The sequence below is a fragment of the Schistocerca nitens genome, chromosome 6 (genome assembly GCF_023898315.1).
Source record: "Schistocerca nitens isolate TAMUIC-IGC-003100 chromosome 6, iqSchNite1.1, whole genome shotgun sequence".
Taxonomy (NCBI): Eukaryota; Metazoa; Arthropoda; class Insecta; order Orthoptera; family Acrididae; genus Schistocerca; species Schistocerca nitens.
Genome location: NC_064619.1, coordinates 447,295,641 through 447,322,404, shown reverse-complemented (window position 1 = coordinate 447,322,404; position 26,764 = coordinate 447,295,641). Strand labels below are relative to the sequence as shown.

The following is a 26,764-nucleotide window of genomic DNA, read 5'->3' as shown; positions in this document are numbered from 1 at the left end:
AGAATGGAAAAGCTATAGGGAGAGACAGGAAATATACAAAACATGCAAGAGCCAAGATGGAATAATAAGAGTGGAACACCAAGAACGAAGTTTTCAGTTTAAAAAGAGTGTAAAACAGGAATGCAGTCTTTTGCCCCTACTGTTCAATCTGTATACTGCAGGAGTGTAGTGGAAATAAAAGGAAAATTCAGGAGTGGAATTACAATTCAAGGTGAAAGGATATCAATATTACAGAATTCTCTGACGACATTGCTATCCTGAGTGAAAGTGAAGGTGAATTATATGATATGCTGAATAGAATGAACAGTCTAATGAATAAAGAATATGGATTAAGAGTAGTAAATCAAATAAAGACAAAACTAATGCGAAGAAGCCAAAATAAGAGCAGCGAGAAACTTAACATTACGACTAATGATCACGAAGAAAGTGAAGTTAAGGAATTCTGCTACCTAGGCAGCAAAATAACCAATGACAGACAGAGCAAGGAGGGCATCAAAAGCACACTAGTACTGGCAAAAAAGGGCATTCCTGGCCAAGAGAATCTAGTAGTATCAAATATTTGAGGAAGAGGAGGAGATTAGTGTTTAATGTCCTGTCGACAATGAGGTCATTAGAGACGGAGCGCAAGCTCGAGTGAGGGAAGGATGGGGAAGGAAATCGGCCATGCCCTTTCAAAGGAACCACCCCGGCATTTGCCTGAAGCAATTTAGGGAAATCACGGAAAACCTAAATCAGGATGGCTGAGAAGGGATTGAACCGTCGTCCTCCCGAATGCGAGTCCAGTGTGCTAACCACTGCGCCACCTCGCTCGGTAAATTTGAGGAAGAAATTTCCGAGAATGTACATTTGGAGCACAACATTGCATAGTAGTGAAAAATTGGTCTGTGGGAAAAGTGGGACAGAAGGAAATCAAACCATTTGAGATGTGGTGCTACAGATGAATGTTTAAAATTAGGTGGACTGATAAGGTAAGGAATGAGGAGACCCTGTGCAGAAGCGGAGAGGAAAGCAATATGTGGAAAACACTGACAAGGAACAGAGACAGGATGATAGGACATTTGTTAAGACATCAGGGAATGACTTCCATGGTACTAGAGAGAGCTGTAGTGAGAAAAAAACTGTAAAGGAAGACAGAGATTGGAATACATTCGGCAAATAATTGAGGATGTAGGTTGCAAGTGCTATTCTGAGATGAAGAGGTTGGCACAGGAGAGGAATTAGTGGCAGGCTGCACCAAGCCAGTAAAAAGACTTATGACTCAAAGATGTGAGCTAAATAGAAGGATTTATTTTAATTAAGGTTGACGGGAGAGGTAGAATATTTCACTGTACATAAGATTCTCTGTATCAAGAGGAGAATTTACCTCAGAAAACTATAAAGTTACAAAGGGGTAGAATGGCTGGCTAGTACTTACCCTTAGGATGTGAAACTGGAAGTACTGTCAACACTTAAATTTAAATAAGGGGGGTAATAGGTGACTGACATCCAGTACCAATACCAGTAGCACTGTATACTGTGCAAGATGAGTCAGGTAGTACTATCTTTGATCTCCTAGTCCCTGTCTCGCCCTTCATTTATCTCCCTTCATCTTCACAACAGGAATTGGGGGAGGGAGTTTCCCTCCTCATCCTGGTGTCCCAGGGACCTGCCTCTCCTTTTCAACATTCCTCATCCCACTGCTATATACTACCTGGAGAAGGAACTAATGATTTTGAAAGATTGGTGTAGTCTTTTTCTACTTTTAAATGTTTCTATTGGCAGTTCTTTGAATTTCACCTTGTGAAGGGAATTACTGCCCAGCCATTCTGTCTCCCAGTAATTCTGGGATGTATTCCCTCACATTTCCAGTAACTTTCACTCCATTGACAAGCAAAATGCTGCCTAAACAATTAGATGATGTGATGTAAGCAGGTAGCTTAATGTGCTCCCCAGTAACATTGGCTTTTGTTACCCACTACTCTGCACCTGACCCCCCCACCCCCTTCAAAAAAAAAAAAAAAAAAAAAAAAAAACTTTACTTAAAAGAATGACCAACCCTTCCCTTCCTAACTACAGAAATTAAATGGTTTCTGGATTACTTTCTGTATTGAGCGTATGGGTTGAGTACTTAGAGGGACACTCAATGTGAACATAAAAGGAGCTTTAGCTCTCATCCCTATCTTATCTGCTCAGGTGTCATCTGCAGACATACAAAATGAATTAAAAGCACTGGCCGGATGATAATGATGGATGATGATGATTAGTGTTTTAGGGCATCAAATGGCAAGGTCATCAGCACCCTTGCATGAAATAAAGATAGGTGAGGGTGGTGAAAAATCTATTAAAAATATCAGCACAATTTAAAACAAAGGTGTCATAAAAAACTTAGAATGTAACACTGACATCTTGGATTCATAGAAGATCAACCATAAAATGCCAATAAAACAGGCCATAATAACTAGATAAAATCAAGGATAAAATACCTACAAATGTACTGAAATTATATGAATGGATCAACAGGCATTAAATCAATGAAGATGCCATGACATTAAGAGCAAGGAGTTCAGATTGTTCAGATACATCAAACTTTCAATGTAATGAATATGTTGCGTCGATAGAAAATTTGAATCTGTAGGGCTTTGAATATGGGTTTGAGTCCTAGTCTAGCATAACTTTTCAATGACAGAACAATAAACAATGTTACTCACCATACAGCAGAGATACCGAGTCACAGATAGGAACAACAAAAAAAAAAAGACTTCTATATTCCATCCTAGATTTTCCATTGTTTGACAGACCAATAAACGTGAGGTCTGTCAGTTCATTTCAGGAGCTGATTTTTAAGGTCACAAATTAGATGAATGGCCAAGGGAGGACTACCTTTAAACTAAGTGCTTATCGATGCACAATACTGTACAACTTTTCAAATATCAGAAGAAATTCATTTGAATACAACAGAACTTGTGATCTTTCAATTTATTTGGTGGCCGAGTCTTAAGGTCAACAAAATTAACTCCCTTTTAAACTAAGTGCTTACAGCTACAAAATGCTCTGAAGTTGACTATTGTGACCGCCTACGACAGTCTGAGCATCAGTAACTATAAGTATTATTTGTATTATATGTGACCTTAATATTTGAAATCATTACTACTCTCTTACGTTATGTGGGTGCGCACAAATTTTTTGGCTTCTTGATGATAGTTCTGCAGGTCAAAAATGGACTTCGTTTAACATTTACCCAAAGGTTCATTCCACCTCTGGAGAAAGACTGCATTCACATCTTAAAACTTTCGGCCGTAAGTTTCTCCTGCCGTAAGTTTCTTTAACTGTGGGCATAGATGAAAGTTGGAAGGGGCCATATTTGATGAACAGTGGACATTCAACAATTCATACTTCACAGCCCTCTGGTTTTTCATTGCTAAGCATTTTCAGGAGACTGCACGATTTCCTAGGAAAGATGACTGTTTTGTTTTACAACTTTTATACCTTCTTATAGTACTACATGATTAACAGTCCATATTGTGGGACTATGTTAATAGGACACAAAACAAACCTACATTACTAATTTTTTGCGGTTTATTAGGTAGCATTATGGAGCAAATAGTATGTTTAAAGGACAATACAAAGTGACAATACAAAAACTAAGCAAAAATCGCCACAGGAATTATGTTCCATATTCTAACAGTCTCGTAACAAGCAGCAAGGTGGGGATGGGGGAGAAAAAAAAAAATTCCATACAACAGGGCAGAAGCTGGTGATCTTCCTTTCTATTACGGAGAAACTTACAAGACTAAATTTCACATTCATAGATTCAATATTATGTTCATTACTACATGGAATTTCTATAACAAAAAAAAAAAAATTACACTAAAACTTACCAATGCCTACAGGGCCACAGGCAGCAAAATGAGAGAAAAAAAGAACATAAGTCTGGGTAAAGCACAACACTTACATATTACCAAACAAAACAACACTGTGGCTGATGCCATACAGGAAATAAATTACAGCAAATGGTCATGAGGAACAAAAGAGCAGTAGTACAAAGGTTTTCACTGATTAAAATGAGTTACCTTAGAGTACAATTAAGGTTCAGTTTTATGAGCAGATTCGTTGGTGGACTATTGAGCAATATCTTGTACTACCTGAATTCAAAATTACCTCTGAATTCAACGACACTTCAAGAAATTTAGGCTACAGAAAACATTACATTGAGGATATTTATGAATTGAACTTTCTCTAAACACTGCAAACATTTAAATTTATTTCTAATGGGTCACATGTTAGCTAAATGTTCAGAAGAAATTGGGGAAACATTTTATGTTAGTCAATGTCTCGAGTGAATACAACAGAAGTATCACCCACAGTACAACATAAATAGATGAAGCACAGTTTTAATAGTGTTTATACTGCAGCCTTTCAGTCTTCTGATGCTTATGAAACGGATTTCTTTTCTGAACTCTCAATCACCATTTTTCTCAGTAGCTGCAACACGAAGTGTTCTGACAACTTATCTGAATCTGTTAAATTAAAAGCACTACAGAGAATCAGTGCAATGGAACAGTTCATTTTCCAGCAAAAGCAGTAGAGTGTTCTTTGTTAAGGACTTATTTCCTTGAATCTAGTTTAAGTATACAAGAAAAGACAAATGAACATTTAGTCCTTTTTATTAACTTCTCATGGTTGGGTTTCACGGACAAGTAATACTTTTTATTGCAATAGTGAAAATAAACAATTTTTTTGTCAATGGTAACTATAATGTCTTCTTAAAAAATTCCATTCTTTTATTTAAAATTTCATGCAATACATTAATGCAGAACTATCAGAATCTTAAGAAATTTCCATATGTAATTATTAGTTAGATAAGGTATTATAGCAAGAGAGAACTTCAAGTGTAGCATAGTGTTAGTTTGTGTAATTAATTTTCTTCAATATAATTTCACAAACCACTTATGTCAATTATGATGCATCTCAAGTTTTGGAATACAATTTTCAGAATAAAAATGATTTAATAGGGGTTTACTGTTGCAAGACAAGAAACATCTGGAACATCAGAGGCAGTGAATCTCACTGCTTCTGTGAAATTACTGGAACCTTCTATAGATTAGTGATATTATGGTATGTATGGATAGGTTGTAAGGTTCAATATCACAAAGTATGACATCTTTGAAATTCGTGTGGCAGAAATGTTATTAGAATGACTGATTCATATGGCAAAAATGTATTCAGAGAATGGAAGCTCACATGTTGGGACTTCACGTATTCACTATTGTGGATCAATAACTGTTCAACACGTATTTCACAACAAAACTTCCTGAGGTGCAAGTCGGAGCATTTCGAAGATCTCAAATACGCAAATTGATAGCTTAAAAAATGCTATCATTAGGAATTCCTGCCAGTACAGTGTGACATGGGATGGAGTGGTCATATGGACACCTTAATACGTGTTACGGCCTCCTCAACCATGTGCTTCTTGAGGCGTCGCCGGCGTCTCCTCCCACTTTCCTCGAGCACCTCGACGGAGCCCAGGAACTGCAGCCTGAAGACGGAGCTGCAAGGGCCAGGATCGGGGGGCGTAGCTGGTGGAGGGGGCAGCGATGACTCTGGAGGTCCAGGCGGGGGGGTCGGCGTGCCGCGGCACCCTGCCGTGTGGTGACGGTGCTGGTGGTGATGTTGCAGCTCCTACAGAGCACATGTGTCATCAAGCACAACTTTGAGTAGAGAGCTTTCTGCCGACTGCCGTACTTGGCCTTGGCCCTGGCTTTTGTCTGGAAACCTGCTCTCTAATTTTCCTATCAAATGAGTAGGGTGCTTCTCAAGTTGTGTGAACCACTGTTCCTGTAGCTTTGCCAACTAATTAAAAGGGGACCTACCATTGCAGTTTCCTTCCACCGAGAAATATTTATTATGCTGACAAGAATGCAATAACATGCAAGCTGCATGGACGACTGACTATGTGTATGCAATGCCTTAAACATGACCGAACTGTGCTACTATTATTTGCATATACAGGCTGATTCTGTGATGACGTTACAATGATGATGGAGAAGGATAAATGCATCAATTTGAGATAAGGGACCCTGGTCCAGAAACGATATAGTCAAACCTTAAAAGTGAAATCTTTCTGATACCTTCGACATTGGAATGCACGTTCCGGTACCAGTGTTTCTGGAACATTTCCCACATTACTCACCAACAGACGTGGTTCTAAAATGATGGATCGCTACTGACATTGGCCTGAAGATTCATGACATCTGACCTCACTCCATTTGATTTATTCCTGCGAGACCACGTGGAAAGTTCTGTGTACGAGATGCCTGTCAATACTGAAGAGGATCTACTGGCAAGAATTCTTGCTGTTTGTGACATTGTTCAAATGGCAATGGGAATATTAGAACAGGTACAACAGAACTTCGCGCTACATTGCCCTGCCTGAATTGACACTGGGGGGGATGCCATTTTTGAACAAGTGTTTTTATTTCTTTACCACCAACTTAAGGTTTTTGGTCTCTTAGACATCAAGTTACATGCACTGTTTTAGTCCATCAACAGGAGAAATTATCGGAGGGTATGGAGAAGTATTCAGCGGGGGTTCTGTATGTCATCATCACAGTTCAGTAGTTGGGGCCCTTAGTTTGAGCACTGCATGATGCTTAGGTGGAACTTAATAGATTTTTGCCTATGCCTTTGGCTTGGCCATTTCCAGACTAGGATCCCTTTCCTCAAATTTATACACTTGCCCTTCTTCACCATCCCTGAAAGATTTTAACATCACAGAATCACCCTGTATATCAGATGTCTATATCTGCTATTTGCTCTGAAAGTTATGTTCCTCAATTTAGCAGCCAGATACTGAAATCAAATGAACATAATATTTCATTGTTCCTGACAACTTCGAATGTGAAGCTGAACTGCTGGGAGGCCAGAGCCATTGCGGAAATCTAGGCCACAGAAAGACTACGGCACATGCACCAGAAGCTGTCAGTGCTGCACCTAACCGCCACACACCATGATATTCACCTTCTTTAGTACTGCTTGTGCACTTTGCTAAGAGGGGAACACTGACTCCTTCCGATGCATGCACTGTGGGGTTTATATAGTGTCTGTAAACGTGGTGGATCTGGTATCTCAGCAGATCACCTTTACATCTTAAGGTAGCAGCCAGTCGGAACACTGAAATATCATGTCAATGTGATTTCAGGATTTGGCTGCAGCCCGAGTAACATAGTATCCATTACTACAGCAGGAAATCCTATGCAATACCATCAATTTGTCTGCACTTAAGGCACATTCCAGTGAATAATTTCTCAAAGGTGACAAAAATATATGACGACGGCAACAGAACAACAACAGACCTGTACAATGACTATGAATTTTTGGTATGTAAGAGTCATCCACAAAAGACTAAGGTAAATTTTATCAAGAGAATCTGTGTACAGATTGCTGGTGAATAGAAGATATGGTGACTACAATACAGAAAATATTCAACAGTCAGCATCTATAGTGCTGTCAACTTCAATCACATTCTTGGGCAACTGAGCATGGGACAATGAAGTAAAAGGTTTGCACAAGCATGTACTCTATGCGAAACCAAATGAGCTTATTAACAAGCACTGCATGAGATTTGTATCTTGTATTGAAAATTGTTTATTTATTCACGTGTTTGATACAATGTTGTGTTCTTCATTTAAGAACTTGTTTTACAGTCCCACTTCACTTCAGAAATTCAAGATGCTAAATAAGAAGGAAAAACAAAAAAACATGAGATCTGATCAGAATGTATTTCCATAAAGAATGGTCATTAATTATTGTTAAGGAATGTTCTACCCAATACATCCATTACAAACTAAAACAACACTTCTAAGGAAAATCTAGCTTTCTCAAACATATATCCCTTTATGACGAGGAGATAGGGAGATACGTTAATGCGCTCTGCTACTTCCCCCTTTAATAAATATGTTAAATGTTGTGATGTTTAATTTATCTCCAGCCTACTGCTATAAGTTCCCTACCAACACTACATAACATCAAATTTTGCACATTCACTTCACTTCACTGGTGAAGTAAAGCTGCTGTTTGAATCTCAATGAACTGCTAAAACCAGTGCATTAATCGAAAACTGAAAGCAATCTTCTATCCGATGAATGTTTTGTCCATAGGGTGTGGCTGTTAGATTTCACATATTAGGTGGTAGAATATTATTTGCACATCCATGATCTTTGAAACTACTGTTAATAGACAAGAGAAGATCAGTCCAATTAGAACCTGTGTTTGAAGACACGGCTGTTGCTATCACAAGGTTGTTTTCCACTGTGTACCATTATCTGTTGGATGGCAAAGTAACAGTACCGAGATGGACTAATAGGTTAGTTTAGACCTGACAGTAATTTAGTACATTGTGCTACTTAATTTTTGCTGAGGTGGAAAAATTTCAGCACCATTCAGTGACACTTTTTTATGAGGCAACAAGTGACATGATAAATGTGAATGTGGATGCTGTTTGGTTCACTCATCCCCATTTACAACAGCAGCTAGATGATACTGGTTCAATTATTTCAAACAAATTCAAACATCCATTTTTGACTGGGATCCTCTAAGAACTCCAGCAGATGAGATTACTGAGGTAATCCCTAGAAAAGTTCATGAAGCGATTCTCGCTGATCATTGAATGAAAGTGTGTAAAGCGACAGAGGCCATCGACATGTCAAAGGGAATGGCAATTAATATTGTACAGGATGAGTTAGCAACGATAAAACTGTAGTCTTCGTGGGTGGTAAGACTGTAGAAGTAGATAACAAGTGGGTGTACCTTTTCATTTCAAAGCTAAGTTTGGAGCAATTTAAAATGTAATGTGAAGAACTTTTTGTCCCAAGTTGTCGCTGTGGTGAAGTGCCTCAGACTTCTTAGAAAAAAGAAGAAAATGGTCACTGAACAATACTACACCATGGTATTGGACCACTTCAATAGGAAACTGAAAGGGAAAGGACCCTATTTGATAAAGAAGAATGTGCTGAAACTTCCTGACAGATTAAAACTGTATGCTGGACCAAGACTCGAACTCTGGACCTTGGTAGAGCACTTGCCTGCGAAAGGCACACAGTTTCAATCTGTCAAGAAGTTCCATATCAGTGCACACTCCACTGCGGAGTGAAAATCTCATTTTGGAAACACCCCCAGGCTGTAGCTAAGCCATGTCTCCGCAATATCCTTTCTTCCAGGTGTGCTAGTTTTGCAAGGTTCGCAGAAGAGCCTCTGTGACGTCTGGAAGATAGGAGACGAGGTACTGGCAGAATTGGAGCTGTGAAGATGGATCACGAATCGTGCTTCGGTAGCTCCGATGTTAGCGCACTTGCCTGCGGAAGGCAAAGATCCTGAGTTCGAGTCTCGGTCCGGCATACAGTTTTAATCTGTCAGGAAGTTTCATATCAGCACACACACTGCTGCAGAGTGAAAATCTCATTCTGAAGAAAGTGCTGTTTCACCCCAACAACACGAGAGTACATTCATCTGGTGTTGTCGCCACAAAGCCACATAAATTGCATTATGAATTTCTACCACCACTCCATCACCCACCCCTGCATTTACCTGAACTGGTTCTTTACTATTTGTTTGTGCTCACAAACAAAACACTGTCTCAACGATTAAAAAAAATTATTCTCAAATGAGGAGAATATTGTCACGACAGGTAAATATCTATTAGACGGGCAATTCCAGCTTTTTGGCAGGGTTAACAGAATTACCCTGATCGTGGGGATAACGTATATTGCTAAAAGGGAAATATGTTGCAAAATATGTTACTTGTTTTTTAAGAAATGGTGTTTTCATTTGTAACACGTTTACCTGATGAACTCCTATCACATGAAGTTTAGGAAATAAGAGTGAGGTAGGTAACGTTTAATGAGAATGCCTTTCTATAAACACAATAAAAATTTAAAAAAATTGAGGAGGAATCAAATGTTGTCAGAATAGTGAAATTTCTTCCTCCTATGTGTCTTTACTGCTCTCAGCTTTGATTCATTAGTCCAACTGTTATCCATGCGGCAATGATATTCGAGTGCGCATTTTAATAAACACTGTTTCACGTGATTGGTGGTTTACCAGTACTAGACACGAGAGAACAATGTGCTATCATCATCAAGTTTTTGTCAAAAGTCTTTACATGCAATGAAACACTGTTATCATAGACATGAACCAGAAATTGGTGGACAATTGATCCTGTGAAAGACACCTACACCTTCAAGACACAAAAAGTGAGAATTAACAAGACAACAATGTTGGTTTCTGAGACCCAAGTTTCTCCCAGCATATACAATGTTCAAATAACTTAGGGGAATGCAGCCGGGTGACGTCATCGAGAACCACCGATATTTTGACAACAGCACACACAGCCATTTGCCTTGAAAATGACAGGATGTGCTCCTGTCAAAATATTGGCACTTGTCGACAATGTCACCCAGCTATATTCCCCTAAGTTATTGGAATAATAATTGGAATAACATTGGTTTCTTTTTTCAACATGTTGAGGGAAGACCACCTCGAGTTCTTTCCTTCAGATACCACTGAAGTGTCAGGAAGTATTTGTCATAAACAACATGACAATGATTTCAGACTCCCTACTCACCATATCTGGCCACTCTAATAATAAAATGTTCCTAAAATGGAAATGTTTCCAGGAGACACAAGGGAAAAAAAAATCACCTAACAGACACAACACAATTTACAAAAACAAGCACTCTAACTTAATAAACACTTCTGTGTGGGTGGCAATTGACCAACTGATCCACAACAGTGTGTAGTGAGGGAACACAGCAGGAGGAACTTCCAATGCTGTATCAGGTTGGGACTCATGGTGCTAATTCCCATACCCTATTTTGCAACTTATTGTTGACTCACCCTCAAATAAAAATATAGAAGCAAAAAAGTGACAAGGAGACAATGCAGAAATGTTGAGACAGACTTTCAAACAGGGAAGAACTGTGCAGGAAGATTAGTATGAGAAAGGAGAATTAACTTCATTTGTAGTGGATGTACTGCAAGTGCAGATCCCACTGAAGTTACATAACTCACTATCCCCTTCCCTGAACGGACCCACAACTAACTTCCATTACCTCCCTCCTTCCACATCACACACTGCACAGGATCTCTTACCAATACTACTACCAGTCTGTGTCCTCTACCAGTTTTACATGCTTGAAAATTCAATGCATTTTGTCTCTATTTACTTTGCTCTGATACATGCTCAGTGATTAGAAAGTGACACTTTTCATGTTTAATACAGGCTCTAACTATTTTTTGCACAAAAAATACGTCTCCTAGTTCTAACAATCTGAAAAATGGCTGTGGCTTAAGACATCCAAAACATCAGACATTTTTGTTGTAAATCATCAATAAGTAATACTGATGTTGAGTTATAGTAATGGTACTCTGCAGATATTTATTATATTGTAACTAAACTGACAAAGAGAGAATGGTAAGGCAAAGAATCACTTCAATAGTCAAACTGTTCTCTGCTTCGGTTAGACATTTTCCTCATCCAGCCCTATACAGTGAGTGACTCAGAAAATGACAGCTGTGTATCAGCCATGATGGAAAAATCCTGTGGAAAACTGTGGAAAGCCAGGCAGTGAAAATGACACAGCTGAAGCTCCATTCATCAAGCCATGAAAAGAGACATGTTGTACTCATTTCAAGTGAAATTTAAATATGAAGTATTTGAAGAGAACAGGTAAATGGAGATTTGTGATTGGTTATGCACTGTCACTAAGGTTCAGGACAGCTACATTGCCATAATGCATCCTCAGACCAGGCACTGTTTTATGCGAGGGTCAAAATGAAGTTCTTTGGGAGTAGGGAGCCATCTTGCCTGGTACAAATATTCCACAATGCGTGCATGATATCTGGACGATTAGAGACTTGTGTGATCTTTGGGGTTCCAAAGTCATTGGTCTTATTTTTGATGACGACGAAATTGATGGAAAAAAGGTAAATCAAACAATTCTGCCTCTGCTATTCAGCCTGGATGATATCTTCCTTGGGAGTCAATCATCAAATGAACATAAGTTCATATATGTAGGCTCCATACATCTGGACCTATGCCAGTAACAATATTCAGGTCACTTCTCCAAAATTACTCCTGTGCAATTACAATTGAATCTTCGGCATTCCAACTCAGAATTTAAAAATATTCATAGATAGTTAATTCATGATCTGAAACTATCCAGGAACAAATTTATTTGACCCTCCTAGACATACATATTTAAAAACAACAGTGTCGGCACTGAGGTTGTCGCTCAGTTTTGTGAGCACATTTGAGTGCCTACACTTCTGGGACACGGCATGCTGATCCTGCATCGAATCCGATTGGCTGATTAACAACGAGGGTCAGTATGCCAGACAGCCTGAATGTGGTTTTTAGGCGACTGCGTGAATCCTGGGCTGGTAAATGTCCCACCTCAGTTACACAATTTGCAGACATTCACACTTGCAAATGAAAACAGTAGATAGATGCAGACTGATAGGAAGGGTATTCGGCCACCCCCTACTACTAACAACGCAAAAATAACCTGCCATTCCTGTGTAGACTGGTGCAAGGCCTTGAGGACGAAGAAGAAGAAGAAGAAGAAGAAGAAGAAGTCAACATGAAGGTTGCTTATGCAGGTGTCCACTTCCTGATAGTCATGAAATTTATTTACATTCCTTTGTAAATGTAGATGTTTCCCAGTTCAGACCCTCTCATTCTTAGTCTAAAATCTTTAGGGGAAATGCAATGAACTCTCGCATATTACGCCTCAAATTTAAGACTATGTCTTCATCTTTCTGTATGAATGTATGAATGATGACCTTTATGAATTGTTAATGGCAATGAACAACCCATTAGCCACCAAACAGTAGTTCTACAGATACCTACTTGATAAAAATGTTGCTCTACAATTTTGTTTCATATTTAAAAAGTAAGTTCTACAATTAAAAAAGAATAGAAATTGGGCCTTAATCAAATTGATAATGAAGTCATTAAAACTGGGCACAATTATTGATCTATAATATTACTACAGACAATCTCAGCTTCTTATGGTTTTTAACACACACTAGGATCAAACCATTCTTCTTCTTTTCTTCTTGAGCTTAAAGTTAGTAGATTTACTCATACTTCAACCCTTCTTGATACTCTCTTATCTTCCACCAGCTTTAATTTCCTTCATTAACTCTGTCTCAGTAAGCTCTCTCCATCTTCTTCCCTCCGTCATTCCCTCGATCAGAGTAGTGTAGTGGGATGAATGGCAAAATAAGTGGCTAACCACAATATTCCTCCATGCAGTGACGGTTCTGAGAAGGCATCTTCTCTCTCCTGTTGTTCTCCGCACTACTTCGATTGAGACTCTTTCAGCTCATGGTGTCTTACAGATTATTCACCAATGCCACATCTCTAAGCTTTCAGTCTTTTCTTTTCTGCCTGCCTCAAATCCTAGTTTCTGCCCCATACATACCTACACTTTAAATATATCTCCTTAAAAATCATTTTATAGTAGTCAAGGTACACTGTTTGATATCAGCAGATTTTCCAGATAAGTGATTCTTTTGCCAGCTATTTTAACTTTAACATCTGCTGTACCCAAAGAGTCTCACCTGCAAAGTACACAACTGTGCTCTGTTTCCCACCTCTTGTGCACCTCACAATGTTTGTCCCATTTCTGTTAATCTTCATCCCACATTCATCTATTATTATTTGATTCATCTCTCATCATGAATTATTATTTCATTGCTGCTGATGTCTGAAAATTCATTCACTGATTTATATGTATGATTCAATAATAGTTGAGTGCTGTCTAACACACTTAAATATTTTAAACTTCTTTGGGAAAGCATTTGATTCTTTTGGAGCTTATTCTTTTGTCTCTGTATTATTCATTTCTTTGAAAAATTTCATACAGTAAATGTCATCAAATGTTTCTCGATGTTTATGAAGGTGATCAGGATTGGTGTGTTCAACTTCAATGATTACTCTGCAATTAATTGAGAAAGTGATAATGGTCTCTTGTGATACACAGTTCCTTTCAAACAAATTGCTGATTTTGAAGACTATCTTTTACTTTCTGCTCTACAAGATGGAAGGTAACCCTAGTTAGTATTTTTAAGGCTTCTGATACAATGATCGGTATTCTTAACCGCTCACACTTCTTTGTATTTCTAGTCTTTGGAATATGGAATGTTTATGCAATCATTTACATATTGTCTATCATCTCAAATAACATGTCTACTGCTTTTTTTTTCTGCGGAATTTCAGCAATTCTCCAGGGATGTAATCAATTCTTGGAGCTTCACAACAATACAGCCCCTTATTCCTCCCTCAATATTGATGAACCGAACTCGCATTGTCAACCTCATTCACATTTGTCCAAAATGTTTTCATTCAAATCTTTCCTATCAAAAAGTTCTACTACATACATCTTCCCTCACTTTACGTATCGCTTTTCCACCTGGCGCTGACCCTCTATCCCATAACCTTGCTAGAAGCTCAGTTCTTCTTTCGAATTAGTTTCAAATTTTTTGGTATTCCCACTGTATAAGAAGAGAGAATCATTGTAAGGAAAACAATACAATTATGAGACAAGGTTGTTGGCCACGGCTTCCCTCCAAGTGGTGAAATTTTTAGCACTGTCAATACAAACAGATAAAACTATACAAGTTATCCTAGTTTTCACAACTATTAGTTCCTTCCTTGGGGAGTTTCGACGATAGGGTGGGATAGATTAAAAGGAAGGGCAGGTCACTCAGACCTCAGTATGAGTGAACCATCTGTGCTACCTTTTACTGTATGTTTTTGTCCATCTCATGACATTTGTTGTGGTAACCCCACTATTTGAGCTTTCTTTGTCTCTCTAATAGTCGCATTATTATATTGCCTATATCCAAATTGAGCCCCTGCTATTAGGCACTTCTTTTTTTAAGTAAGTAGCCTTTGGAAATAAAAAGACAGGTATATTTTTTTCTTAGCGATGTTATTTTTACATGTAAGCCTGCCCTTTAACCTACTTTTCCATAATTCCCACCAATATTAAGAAACACATTGTATTTTGTTTTAAATAAAAACCTAATAGAAATCTATCACCTGAGCATAACTTTTGGTAATTTAAATGGTCTGTAACAGTTGTGTAAAGCAGAAAAAGGTGAGAGCTTTTAAAGATGGCTGTACAAATGGGCATGACGACGAATGGAGTGAGTGACCTTCAGTCATTACTGGTGATTTGGTGCAGAAAGTTGGCAAAAAAGTGAGAGAGAACAGACACTTTATGATTTTGACATTATGAGAAAAGTTTCCTTAAGTCAAGAAGTGTGCTTTATGCAATGGTTACAGAATGTTTAAATTATGGAAAGTTATACTCAGCTGGCAGATTTCTAAAAGGATGGTATTCAAAGCTAAAAAATAAAAATGCAGAAGAAATTCCCAAAAATGTCATAAAAACTCTAGAAAATGTGAATGTGTGGTTCCACATAAATGGCTTAAAACTAAATATTTCAAAAACACAGCTTACGCAGTTCAATACATTCAAATTCCATGGAAGTCTGGAACTTAACAAAGCAGAATGTGTTAACTTCCTAGGAATGTAGTTGGACAGAAATCTGTCTTGGTTCTAACATATAGACTATTTAAAAAATAAACTGATCAACCTGACACTTGCTATCTCAACCTTAGCCAATGTCACTGCCACAGACATGAAAAAGGTAGTGTATCATAGCTACTTCGAGGCAATAGTGAGATATGGCATTGTCTCTTGGGGAAATGCTAGCAATTTGACAAGGATATTAACTTTAAAGAAAAAAGTTATAAGGAACATGTGTAATGCAAAGCCAAGAGAATCTTGTCGGCAAGTAATGAGAGACCTAAACATGCTTTAAGTGTTCCTTCACTGTATTTAAATGAAATAATTCTTTTCACAAATAATAATGCAGAATTATTTGCTCCAAATAACTTCTGGCAAATATATGAAACTATAAACAAAGGAAGTTTCATGCTTGCTACACATAGGCTCCATCTTTTCACATACACCCCACAATATATGGGGATGAAAACATACAATATATTAAAAAAGACAAGTTTTCGAAAGACAAACTGATTCAGTAAAAAGAAAATTATATAGCACTCTGGTACAAAAATGCTATTAAACTATTGATGAATTTTTTAATGATGATCTGACCATTTGGACAGCATAGAAATATATATTATAAGCTTGACGAGTCTCCTGTATACTAAATCAGTTACTTAACATGTATGTTATGAGACAATGAAATTGTGATTCTGGTTTTACGATACGATAAGTGCTTAATGTTGGTGGGAATTATGTAGAAATGTGGATAAAAGTACAGGCTTTCATGTAAAACTAAAATTGCTAAGAAAAGTCTAAAAACTAAACTGCATCCAAACAGGCCATGAAGGCCCAATGGTACCAACCAGCCGCTGTGTCATCCTCAGCCCACAGGCTTCACTGGATGCAGATATGGAGAGGCATGTGGTCAGCACACTGGTCTCCCAGCCGTATGTCAGTTTATGAGACTGGAGCCACTACTTCTCAATCAAGTAGCTCCTCAATTTGCCTCACAAGGGCTGAGGGCACCCCACTTGCCAACAGCACTCAGCAGACTGGATGATCACCCATCCAAGTGCTAGCTCAGACTGACAGCACTTAACTTCGGTGATCTGATGTGAACCGCTGGTATCACTGCACCGAAACCAATGGCAAGAGAAGTCTATTTGTTTTATTTTTATTTCAAAATGGTACTTACTTTAAAAAGCACACCTCGAATTTGGATTTTCTTCTTTTGGCCATTGTGTTGATGATACTTTTCAATAGTGATGCTTTATCCGATACCTAATCATCCTAGCTGAGGTAGCTTTCTGATATCCTGGGCACTCCCCTTTTAAACATTTTTCCATCTTTCTGATGTAACAGTTCCATCCACACATTTGTGTACAGGTTCAACTGCCATCATTTAGAACAAATCCAAGGCTTTTATGTTCCCTTTCAATTTTATTAGACTCCACCTTTTTGTAGTAGTGTGTAAGCTGCTTCTTCTGAGGTGTAACTGATTGTCCATCACAACTGGATTATAGTCTAAATAATCATACATGTAATCTATAGCATCTATCTATACTCGGGATGATATCATCAGGAGAAACGAAACTGACATTCTACAAATCAGAGTGTGGGATGTTAGATCCCTTAATCGGGAAGGGAGGTTACAAAATTTAAAAAGGGAAACAGAAGGTTGAAGTTAAATATAGCGGAAATTGGTGAAGTTCAGTGGCAGATGGAACAGAACTTCTGGTCAATTGAACACAGGGTTATAAATGAAAAGTAAAAAAAAGAGGGGGGGGGGGGGTTAGGCAGGAGTGGGTTTAATAATGAAAAGACAAGAAGAATACAGGTAAGTTACTATGAACATCGTCATAAATGTATTATCATAGCCAAGACAAACACAAAGCTCGTGTCTATCATAGCAGTTTAGGTTTATATGCCAATTAGCTCCGAGGATGATGATGAAATTGAAGAAATGTATGCTAAGCTGAAAGAAATTATTCAGATAGTTAAAGGAGACGAAAATTTAATTGCAATGGGGGAGTGGAATTCAATAGTAGGAAAAGGAAGAGAGAGAAAGGAAAAATAGTAGGTAAATTTGGACTGGGAGACAATAATGAAAGAGGAAGCTACCTGGTAGAATTTTGCATGAAGCATAATTTAATAATCAACACTTCATTTAAAAATCATAAAAGGAGGTTGTGTATGAGGAAGGGACCTGGAGACAACAGAAGGTTTCAAGACTGATTATCTAATTGTTAGGCAAAGATTTAGGAACTAGATTATAAATTTGAAGACATTTCCAGGGGCAGATCTGGACTCTGACCACAATTTATTGGTTATGAACTGTAGATCAAAACTGATAAAACTGCAAAAATGTAGTAAACTGGGGGCATAGAACAAGGATAAGCTGAAAGAACCAGAGGCTGTTGAGAGTTTCAGAGGAAGCTTTAGGCAACAGATGACTAGAACAGGGGAAAGGAATACAGTAGAAGACGAATGGGTAACTTTGAAAGATGAAACAGTAAAAGCAGCAGTGGATCTAATAGGTAAACAGACAAGGCCTAGTAGAAATCCTTGGATAACACAGGAGATATTGAATTTAACAGATGAAAGGAGCAAATTTAAAAATGAAGCAAATGAAACAGGCAAAAGGGAAGACAAACGTCTAAAAAATGAGACTGACAGGAAGTGCAAAATGGCTAAGCAGGAATGTCTACAGGGCAAATTTAAGGATTTAGAAGCATAGTTATCTAGGGGAAAGATAGATATAACCTACAGGAAAATTGGAGAGGCCTTTGGGGAGAAGAGAAACAGCTGTATGAATATCAAGAGCTCAGACAGAAAGCCAGTCTTAAGCAAAGAAGGGAAAGCTGAAAAGTGGAAGGAGTATACAGAGGGTCTATGCAAGGGAGATGTACCTAACGGCAACATTATAGAAAGGAATGCGGACATAGATGAAGATGAGATGGGAGATACGATACTGCGAGAAGAAGTTGACACAGCTCTGAAGAATCTAAGTAAGAACAAGGCCCTGGGGTATGTGATATTCTGTCTGAATTACTGATAACCTTGGGGGAGTCAGCCATGACAAAACTCTTCCATCTGGTGTGCAAGATGTATGAGACACGCAAAATACCATCAGACTTCAAGAAGAATGGTACTTCCAATTCCAAAGAACGCAGTTGCTGACAGGTGTGAAACTTAGCGAACTATCAGTGTCACTGCTGCAAAATACTAACATGAATTCTTTACAGAAGAATGGAACAACAGTGGAAGTCAAACTTGGGGAAGATCAGTTTATATTCCGGAGAAACGCAGGAACACATGAGGCAATACTGACCCTATGACTCATCTTAGAAGAGAGGTCAAGGAAAGACAAACCTATGTTTATAGCATTTTTAGACCAGCTTATCCCCAATGTTATTCAATCTTTATGTTGAATAAGCAGTAAAGGAAACCAAAGAAAAATTTGGAATAGGAATTAAAGTTCAGGGAAAAGAAATAAAAACATTGAGGTTTGCCAATGACATTTTAATTCTGTCAGAGACAGCAAAGGACTTGGAAGAGCAGTTGAATGGGATGGACAGCATTTTTAAAGAAGAATATAAGAGTAACACAAACAAAAGTGTAACAAAGATAATGGAATGCAGTCAACTTAAATCTCGTGACGCTAAGGGAATTTAATTAGGCAACGAGACACTTACAGTAGTAGATGAGTTTTGCTATTTGGACAGCAAAATAACTGATGATGGCAGAAGTATAGAGGATATAAAATGCAGACTTGCAATGGCAAGAAAAACATTTCTGAAGAACAGACATTTGTTAACATCAGATATAGATTTAAGTGCTAGCAAGTCTTTTCTAAAGATATTTGTCTGGACACTAAACAATTTGGACAAAAAGAGAATAGAATTTTTCAAAACATGGTGCCACGGAAGAATGTTGAAAATTAGATGGGTCAATCATGTAAGTAAAGAGGAAGTACTGAATAAAACAGGGGAGACAAGAAATTTGTGACCCAGCTTGACCAACAGAAGAGATCAGTTGATAGGACACTCTTGAGACACCAAGGGATCACTAATTCATTATTGGAGGAAGTGTGAGAGGTAAAAATCTTAGAGGGAGACCAGAAGATGAAAACAGTAAGCAGATTCTGAAGGATGTAGGTTGCAATAGTTGTGTGGAGATGATGGTCTCATACGGGGTATAGCTATTTGCCCACAGCTCCACCTCTCTATCCTCTCCTACCACTGTATTCCAATCAACGAAGAATTAAAATGATGTCTCTTTCTTCAATTTTTATCAAGACTTCTTCAGCTTGATCAAAAACTTCACCCACCTGATTGTCTGCGTAGTCTGAAGTAGGCGTGTGTACCTAAAGCAGCACCATATGTGAGTTTTGCTAATTGTATCAGAAGAGCAAAATATTATCAACACCTAAAGAAGGATGGGAAAAAAAAAAACTAGGATTTACTGCACAACAACACTAAGGCAATTAGAGATGGAGCACTAGGTTAGAATGGACTAGGATGGGGAAACAAATCTGCCATTTACTCTTCAAAGAAACCTTTCCAGCATTCAGCTTAAGAATGATGGGGGAAACAACGGTAAATTTATAATTTGTTAGAAGCTAAAATGTTCCCAAGACAAACTTATGCACCATCTTGTTTTATGCTAATCCCCCCCCCCCCCTGCTCTCTTTTCAAACAGTCTAATTAGGCATGAACCTTTATTCACAATTCAATGAACCAAACTTTATCTAAGAATACCAAACACACCATTCAAAATTCCAAAATACAAAATTTTAACTGAACACACAACTTTTTTGTGTTTTTTTTCCCCACAATTCAGCACATCATCTCAGTAGGACAATGTCCGACAACAGGTGTCGAAGGCTCCTTCACAGAACAATTGGCCAATTGCTTTCTTGGGCTTCAAGTAACGTGACTTGTCACCCACTGAAGATATCTGAGATACGGTGGTCAGCACCTTGTTCATCATCATCATCATCATCATCATCATCATCATCCAGAAACCACTGTGAATACATTCAGCCTCCTCTTCAATTGCATGTCATGATGTTCAGAAGTTCTGACTGCAGCACATTGAGGCTTCAAATCATTGCCAGAGACTCAGTACAGCTTTGTAATCCTAATATTTCAAATATAAATATTTTAAATGTTAGGAACTTTTAAAACAATGCGATACTGAGTATGTATTTCAAACTTAAATTAGACACATGCAGAAGCAAAGAAGGAAAATATTTTTGATTTCTCTCTAGTTTTAACATCTGTACAATGTCAGGGAGCTGACACACAATTTTAATAATTTCTTGGCAGAAATGTATCATACCTATAAACTAAGCAAACTATTACGGAAAAGCAATTACCTATTATAGAACATTTAGCCACAGCAAGAATTCTGTCATATTACATCATGTACAAATTTGTCTTTGAGTATTATAATGAATTCAATGAATTATTTGTAAAAAGAGGGAAGTGGAAGTGGTGGCGGTGATGGAGATGAGAAGGCAGTTTTGAGATGACACGTGCTTGAAACTTAACATCTTTGGACCCCAAAGGAAAATAAACACATTGGAAAAAAATTATTGACCTCCAGAAGACATCAGGCTAAAAAAGTGAACAACAACTTTAGCCTTGATAATCCTTAATTTGGCCAGAAAGAGAGTCCTCACAAGTTTGTTCAGGTATGCCTTATCCAGCTCGAATCCACTCACTGATGATTGGCTCTCACAGAGCCACAAAACTGTTCGGATACTGATTGCCACATTTCACCCACTGTTCCAAATAGTCCCAGACAACTGCTATAGATTAAGATTGGGTGATTTAATGTGTTATCCAAGGGGCCATAGTGTGAATGAGTGTTCCTCATACTACTACTACTACTACTACTACGTGATCAGGCCCAGTGGACCGCACGCATCTACAAGTTTCCTCCTCCACTGTATTATGTCCATTGCTGCTATCCGCCATTTGTCCACATCTATTGACATTTGTTTTAAATCTTCATGGAGTCCATCCCTCCAACGCTTCTTGGGTCTCCCTGGCGGTCTCTTTCCTGTAGGTGTGCAATCCAGGAGCTTCCGAGGCCATCTGTGATCCTCCATCCGGGCCACATGGCCAGCCCACTGCATTCGTTTGGCTTTGACAGCTCCTGCTATGTTGGGCTGCTGGTATAGTTCCTCAAGCTATTGGTTGTATCTGATCCTCCATTCTCCTGTATCTGCATCCAGAACCGGACCGAAGATCTTCCGAAGCACTTTTCTCTCAAAGACAAGGAGCTTATGGAAGTCCTTGGATACTCCATGTCTCACAGCCATATAGAACAACAGGCTGGATCAGGGTTTTGTACAGTCGAATCTTGAACTGTCTGGAGAGAGATTTGGACCGAAGCAGTTGTGCTAGGCTGTGGTAAGATCAGTTTCCTGCTTGTATTCTGGCATTGATCTCTGCTTCACATGACGAGTTCTCAGTGAAAAGTGCCCCTAGGTATTTGAATTCTTGCACTCTCTTGTAGGAATGGTCCCCAACATGCAGTGATTGTAGATGATCAGCAGCCTGACAATGACCACGCGTCATAACGAGGTACTCTGTCTTAGCTTTGTTTATGCTTAGCCCAAATTTGCTGGCAGCCTCCTTTAGTGCTTTGGTCATTTGCTCCAACTCCTCTTCCGATCTAGAGAGTAAACAGATGTCATCTGCATAGGCTAAGTATGCCAGTCTCTTTCCTTCGATTTCAATCCCTTCGTTCTCTTGGAAGGTCTCGCGTATGATCTTCTCGAGGGCAAAGTTGAACAAGATAGGAGACAACCCATCTCCTTGCCCGAGTCCTGTCACGATTTCAAATTCCTCAGTTACGCGATTTCCCATCTTCACCTTTGCATGTGTCTCGTTCAGACAGATCTTTATCAGATTGATGAGTTTCTCTGCTATGCCAAACTCCCTTAAACAGTTGAGCAGGCTCTTACGATGTATGCAATCATAGGCCTTCTTAAAATCAACGAATAAAATATGCAAATCTTTACCATATTCACCCAGTTTCTCGGTGAGTTGCCGGAGACTGAAGACGTGATCTACTGTTGACCGTCCTGGCCGGAAACCTCCCTGGTACTCCCCAATCACCGATTCTGCCACTGGTTGAATTCTATGTATGAGGCAATTGGACAGGATCTTATAGCAGACGTTAAGCAGGGCGATTCCTCGATAGTTGTCACATTTCAGTTTGTCGCCCTTCTTATGTATTGGACAAATCAGAGCTGTTTTCCATTCTCCTGGTAGTTCTTTGGTTCCTCATGCCAGAGATATATGTGTGTGCAATCCTAATAAAACAACTGTTGTCATCTTGGATGACATGAGTGTTCACAGCATAGTCATGATGAAGATGGATGAGGAAGTGCAACATTTGGTCACCAAGGATGGTGAAGTAAAGACTCTAGTTCACATTAATGGTAAGCTGAATGAGTGGACCCTAGTCTTGGTAACGAAAACAACTACAAAGCATCACAGAACCATCCCCAGCATGAACGACATCATCCACACGCTGCAGGTTAAACACCTTACTGGGCCATCGGTGCACTCAATGGCATGCATCATTTGGAAAGAGGCAAAGAGAACTCAGTGAACCACGCTACATACCTCCAGTTAGCTACTGCGCAGTTTGTTTTGTATGGCCCAATGAAGACAGGTAGCTTTATGTGTTACACAGTGAGTGATGGCCTTATGTGAAGTACCAGACTACAAATGTACATTTATATAGTTTCACCTGCAGTGTTGGCTCAGAAATTGCTCGCTTAATCCTTTGTGTGTCAAGCAGAGAATAGTCCTCAGAGAGGAAGTACACCAAAGACAAATCCCGATGGATGCAATTGCATCTGAGAATCAAGAAAGCCAAGAGAAAGAAGGAAGTGAGGGAGGGGTAAGAGGTTGAAGGTGGGAAAGTTTACCTGGCCAAAAGGCAGCTGGAGGCCCCCGGGACCAGAGAGACACCCTCTGCATCTAAACAGTGCTTCCACACCTTCCATTACCAAGAAAACTATCTACACAGACATGATACAATCCCAGTGAGGAGAACAAAGACGGTGAGTTTTGACAACCAGGGACAGAATAAGAAGAATCAAAATGGGAAGAATCAAAATGGTAGGAAAAGAAGGAGCCTGGCCTGATCACTGAGCTAGGGCAGCCATGGGACCCTCGGGTCAGAGCAAGCGATGGGGCACCCCTCCAATTGGTCAATGGATTGACAAGGCTAATGTGCCCTGTTTCACAGAGAGAAGTAAAAACAACTTTCTTGGGTAAAACATAAAACCAAATCAGCTGCTTTGGTGTCATCTGCTAGCACTGGAGGTAGCGTGTCAACAAGTTTAAGGTTTTGCCGTAAGGTGGCCAAATTAGGGCAATCCAGCAGGATGTTGACCATAGTGAGATGGACACCACACTGACAATGGGGTGGATTCTCACATCGAAGGATGTGGCCGTGGGTCAGCCAAGAGTAGCCAGTTAGAAGCAGACAGACGAGAACAGATTCCCTGCGAGAAGCACGATGGGAAAACTGTCACAATGTTGTGATCTCCTTTATTGTTTGCAGTTTATTCAGAGAAACCAGGGCACACCAATCTGCATTCCAAGCCTTCAACAAGCACAAAACTACAACATAGCACACAATCTTACTGTGTTCTCTCAATGAAATCTTACAAGGATGATGCAGTCCCATAAGACTAATCTGCAAGCATGATGATGTGTTGGTGAATGTGCCAACACCTTGTAGATAGAGGAGGCCGAAATGCATGCTATCTAACGCAGACGGGCGTGAATTCTGGAACAGGATAAGTAGTGAACTCTAATAAGAAAAGTATGCAGCTCCTTTGTTACTTATCTTTTAATCCATCCTTTGTATACATCGTTCTTGATGAGACATCTGGAGATTGTGGCGATACAAGTGAGACTCTTTTGATACAAGCTATCTAAGGCTAATGGCGCCTTGCGAGGTCGTAGACTTGAACTTAGCTGAAGGCTATTCTACTGTCTCTCGGCAAATGAGAGCAAAGGATGCGTACGTATAGTCGCTAGCAACGTCGTCGTACAACTGGGGCCGAGTTCTCGTACGTCTCGCGAGAGCTGCCGTGTGGTGGCGCTCGGTATGCGATCACACAGTGGCGACACGCGGGTCCGACATGTACTAATGGACCGCGGCCGATTTAAGCTACCACCTAGCAAGTGTGGTGTCTGGCTGTGACACCACACATGACATCACTTCAGTTGCCTGGTTGCACATCAAATCATTACAGGGCATAAGTGTAGCATACAAAAACAGAAGACAAAAAGGGATCTACATAGAGTTTACAATTACAAGCACTACGATACGCCACTATCGAATTTCTAAGAACACGTTTCTTGCTAAAACGTAAACATTAACTAGAAGATGCTATTTATTATTTATAACCTTTAAAGACAGTTGACAGACTGCATGGTCGTAGTAGATGAATTTTAACAGCTTACATCAAGAAGTTTCCTCACAGTGCAGTATTATGGCAACCTAAGTATTGTTCTTAATACAGTATTAAATGATAATCCTATGTTCACTGTAATGATGCTATCTGTTACTCATTAATGGACAGATGTTCACAGAAGAAGTAATTAATACAAATTAATTGTATCTGTTGTACGCTGTATCAATACAAAAATATGAACATCACATGCAGTAGGACAGGAAGGGTTGGGGGGGGGGGGGGCGGGGGGGGGGGGGAGGAGTGGGAGTAACGAAGTGATTCATACTCGTATTTTTTTCCTAAGACTAAAGTGTGAAATGTGTAGCAAGCACATGACAGTGCCACAGTGACATTTCTTAACAGTGGAACACTATGGCAACCTAAATCGTAAATACAGTGTAAAGTGATAATCCTGTGCTAAGCATTACAATGCTGTCTATTGCTCACTATTACATAGTTATGCACACAATAAGCACTTGATTCTCCCCATGAACCATGGACCTTGCCATTGGTGGGGAGGCTTGCATGGCTCAGCGATACAGATGGCCATACCGTATGTGCAACCACAACGGATGGGTATCTGTTGAGAGGCCAGACAAACGTGTGGTTCCTGAAGAGAGCAGCAGCCGTTTCAGTAGTTGCAAGGGGATGATTCACTGATCTGGCCTTTTAACACTAACCAAAACAGCCTTGCTGTGCTGGTAATGCGAACGGCTGAAGGCAAGGAGAAACTTCACAAGTAATTTTTCCCGAGGGCATGCAGCTTTAATGTATGGTTAAATGATGATGGCGCCTTCTTGGGTAAAATATTCTGGAGGTAAAATAGTCCCCCATTTCGATCTCCGGGCGGGGACTACTCAAGAGGACGTCGTTATCAGGAGAAAGAAAACTGGTGTTCTACGGATCAGAGCGTGGAATGTCAGATCCCTTAATTGGGCAGGTAGGTTAGAAAATTTAAAAAGGGAAATGGATAAGTTAAAGTTAGATATAGTGGGAATTAGTGAAGTTCGATGGCAGGAGGAACAAGACTTTTGGTCAGGCGAATACAGGTTTATAAATACAAAGTCAAATAGGGGTAATGCAGGCGTAGGTTTAATAATGAATAAAAAAAATAGGAATACGAGTAAGCTACTACAAACAGCATAGTGAACGCATTATTGTGGCCAAGATAGACACGAAGGCCACGCCTACTACAGTAGTACAAGTTTATATGCCAACTAGATTTGCAGATGAAGAAATTGATTAAATGTATGATGAAATAAAAAAAAATATTCAGGTAGTGAAGGGAGACGAAAATTTAATAGTCATGGGTGATTGGAATTTGATACTAGGAAAAGGGAGAGAAGGAAACATAGTAGGTGATCATGGATTGGGGGTAAGAATTGAAAGAGGAAGCCGTCTGGTAGAATTTTGCACAGAGCATAACTTAATCATAGCTAATCGGTACAAGAATCAAAAAAGAAGGTTGTATACATGGAAGAATCCTGGAGATACTAGAAGGTATCAGATAGATTATATAATGGTAAGACAGAGATTTAGGAACCAGGCTTTAAACTGCAAGACATTTCCAGGGGCAGATGTGGACTCTGACCACAATCTATTAGTTATGAACTGTAGATTAAAACTGAAGAAACTGCAAAAAGGTGGGAATTTAAGGAGATGGGACCTGGATAAACTGAAAGAACCAGAGGTCGTACAGAGTTTCAGG

General features: G+C 39.3%; 1 protein-coding gene across 8 annotated transcripts in view; it reads right to left on the bottom strand.

The window, feature by feature from the left end:
* LOC126262221 (uncharacterized) overlaps positions 1-26,764 on the bottom strand; it is a 499,774-nt gene that overhangs the window by 52,360 nt on the left and 420,650 nt on the right. For 6 of the 8 annotated variants that reach the window (XM_049958664.1, XM_049958660.1, XM_049958662.1 and 3 more), the window contains one exon: positions 5,413-5,658. The exons of the other annotated variants lie outside the window; for them this stretch is intronic. In XM_049958664.1, the coding sequence (XP_049814621.1) occupies positions 5,413-5,658 (246 nt within the window). The remainder of the gene's footprint in view (positions 1-5,412; positions 5,659-26,764) is intronic. 8 annotated transcript variants of the gene reach the window in all.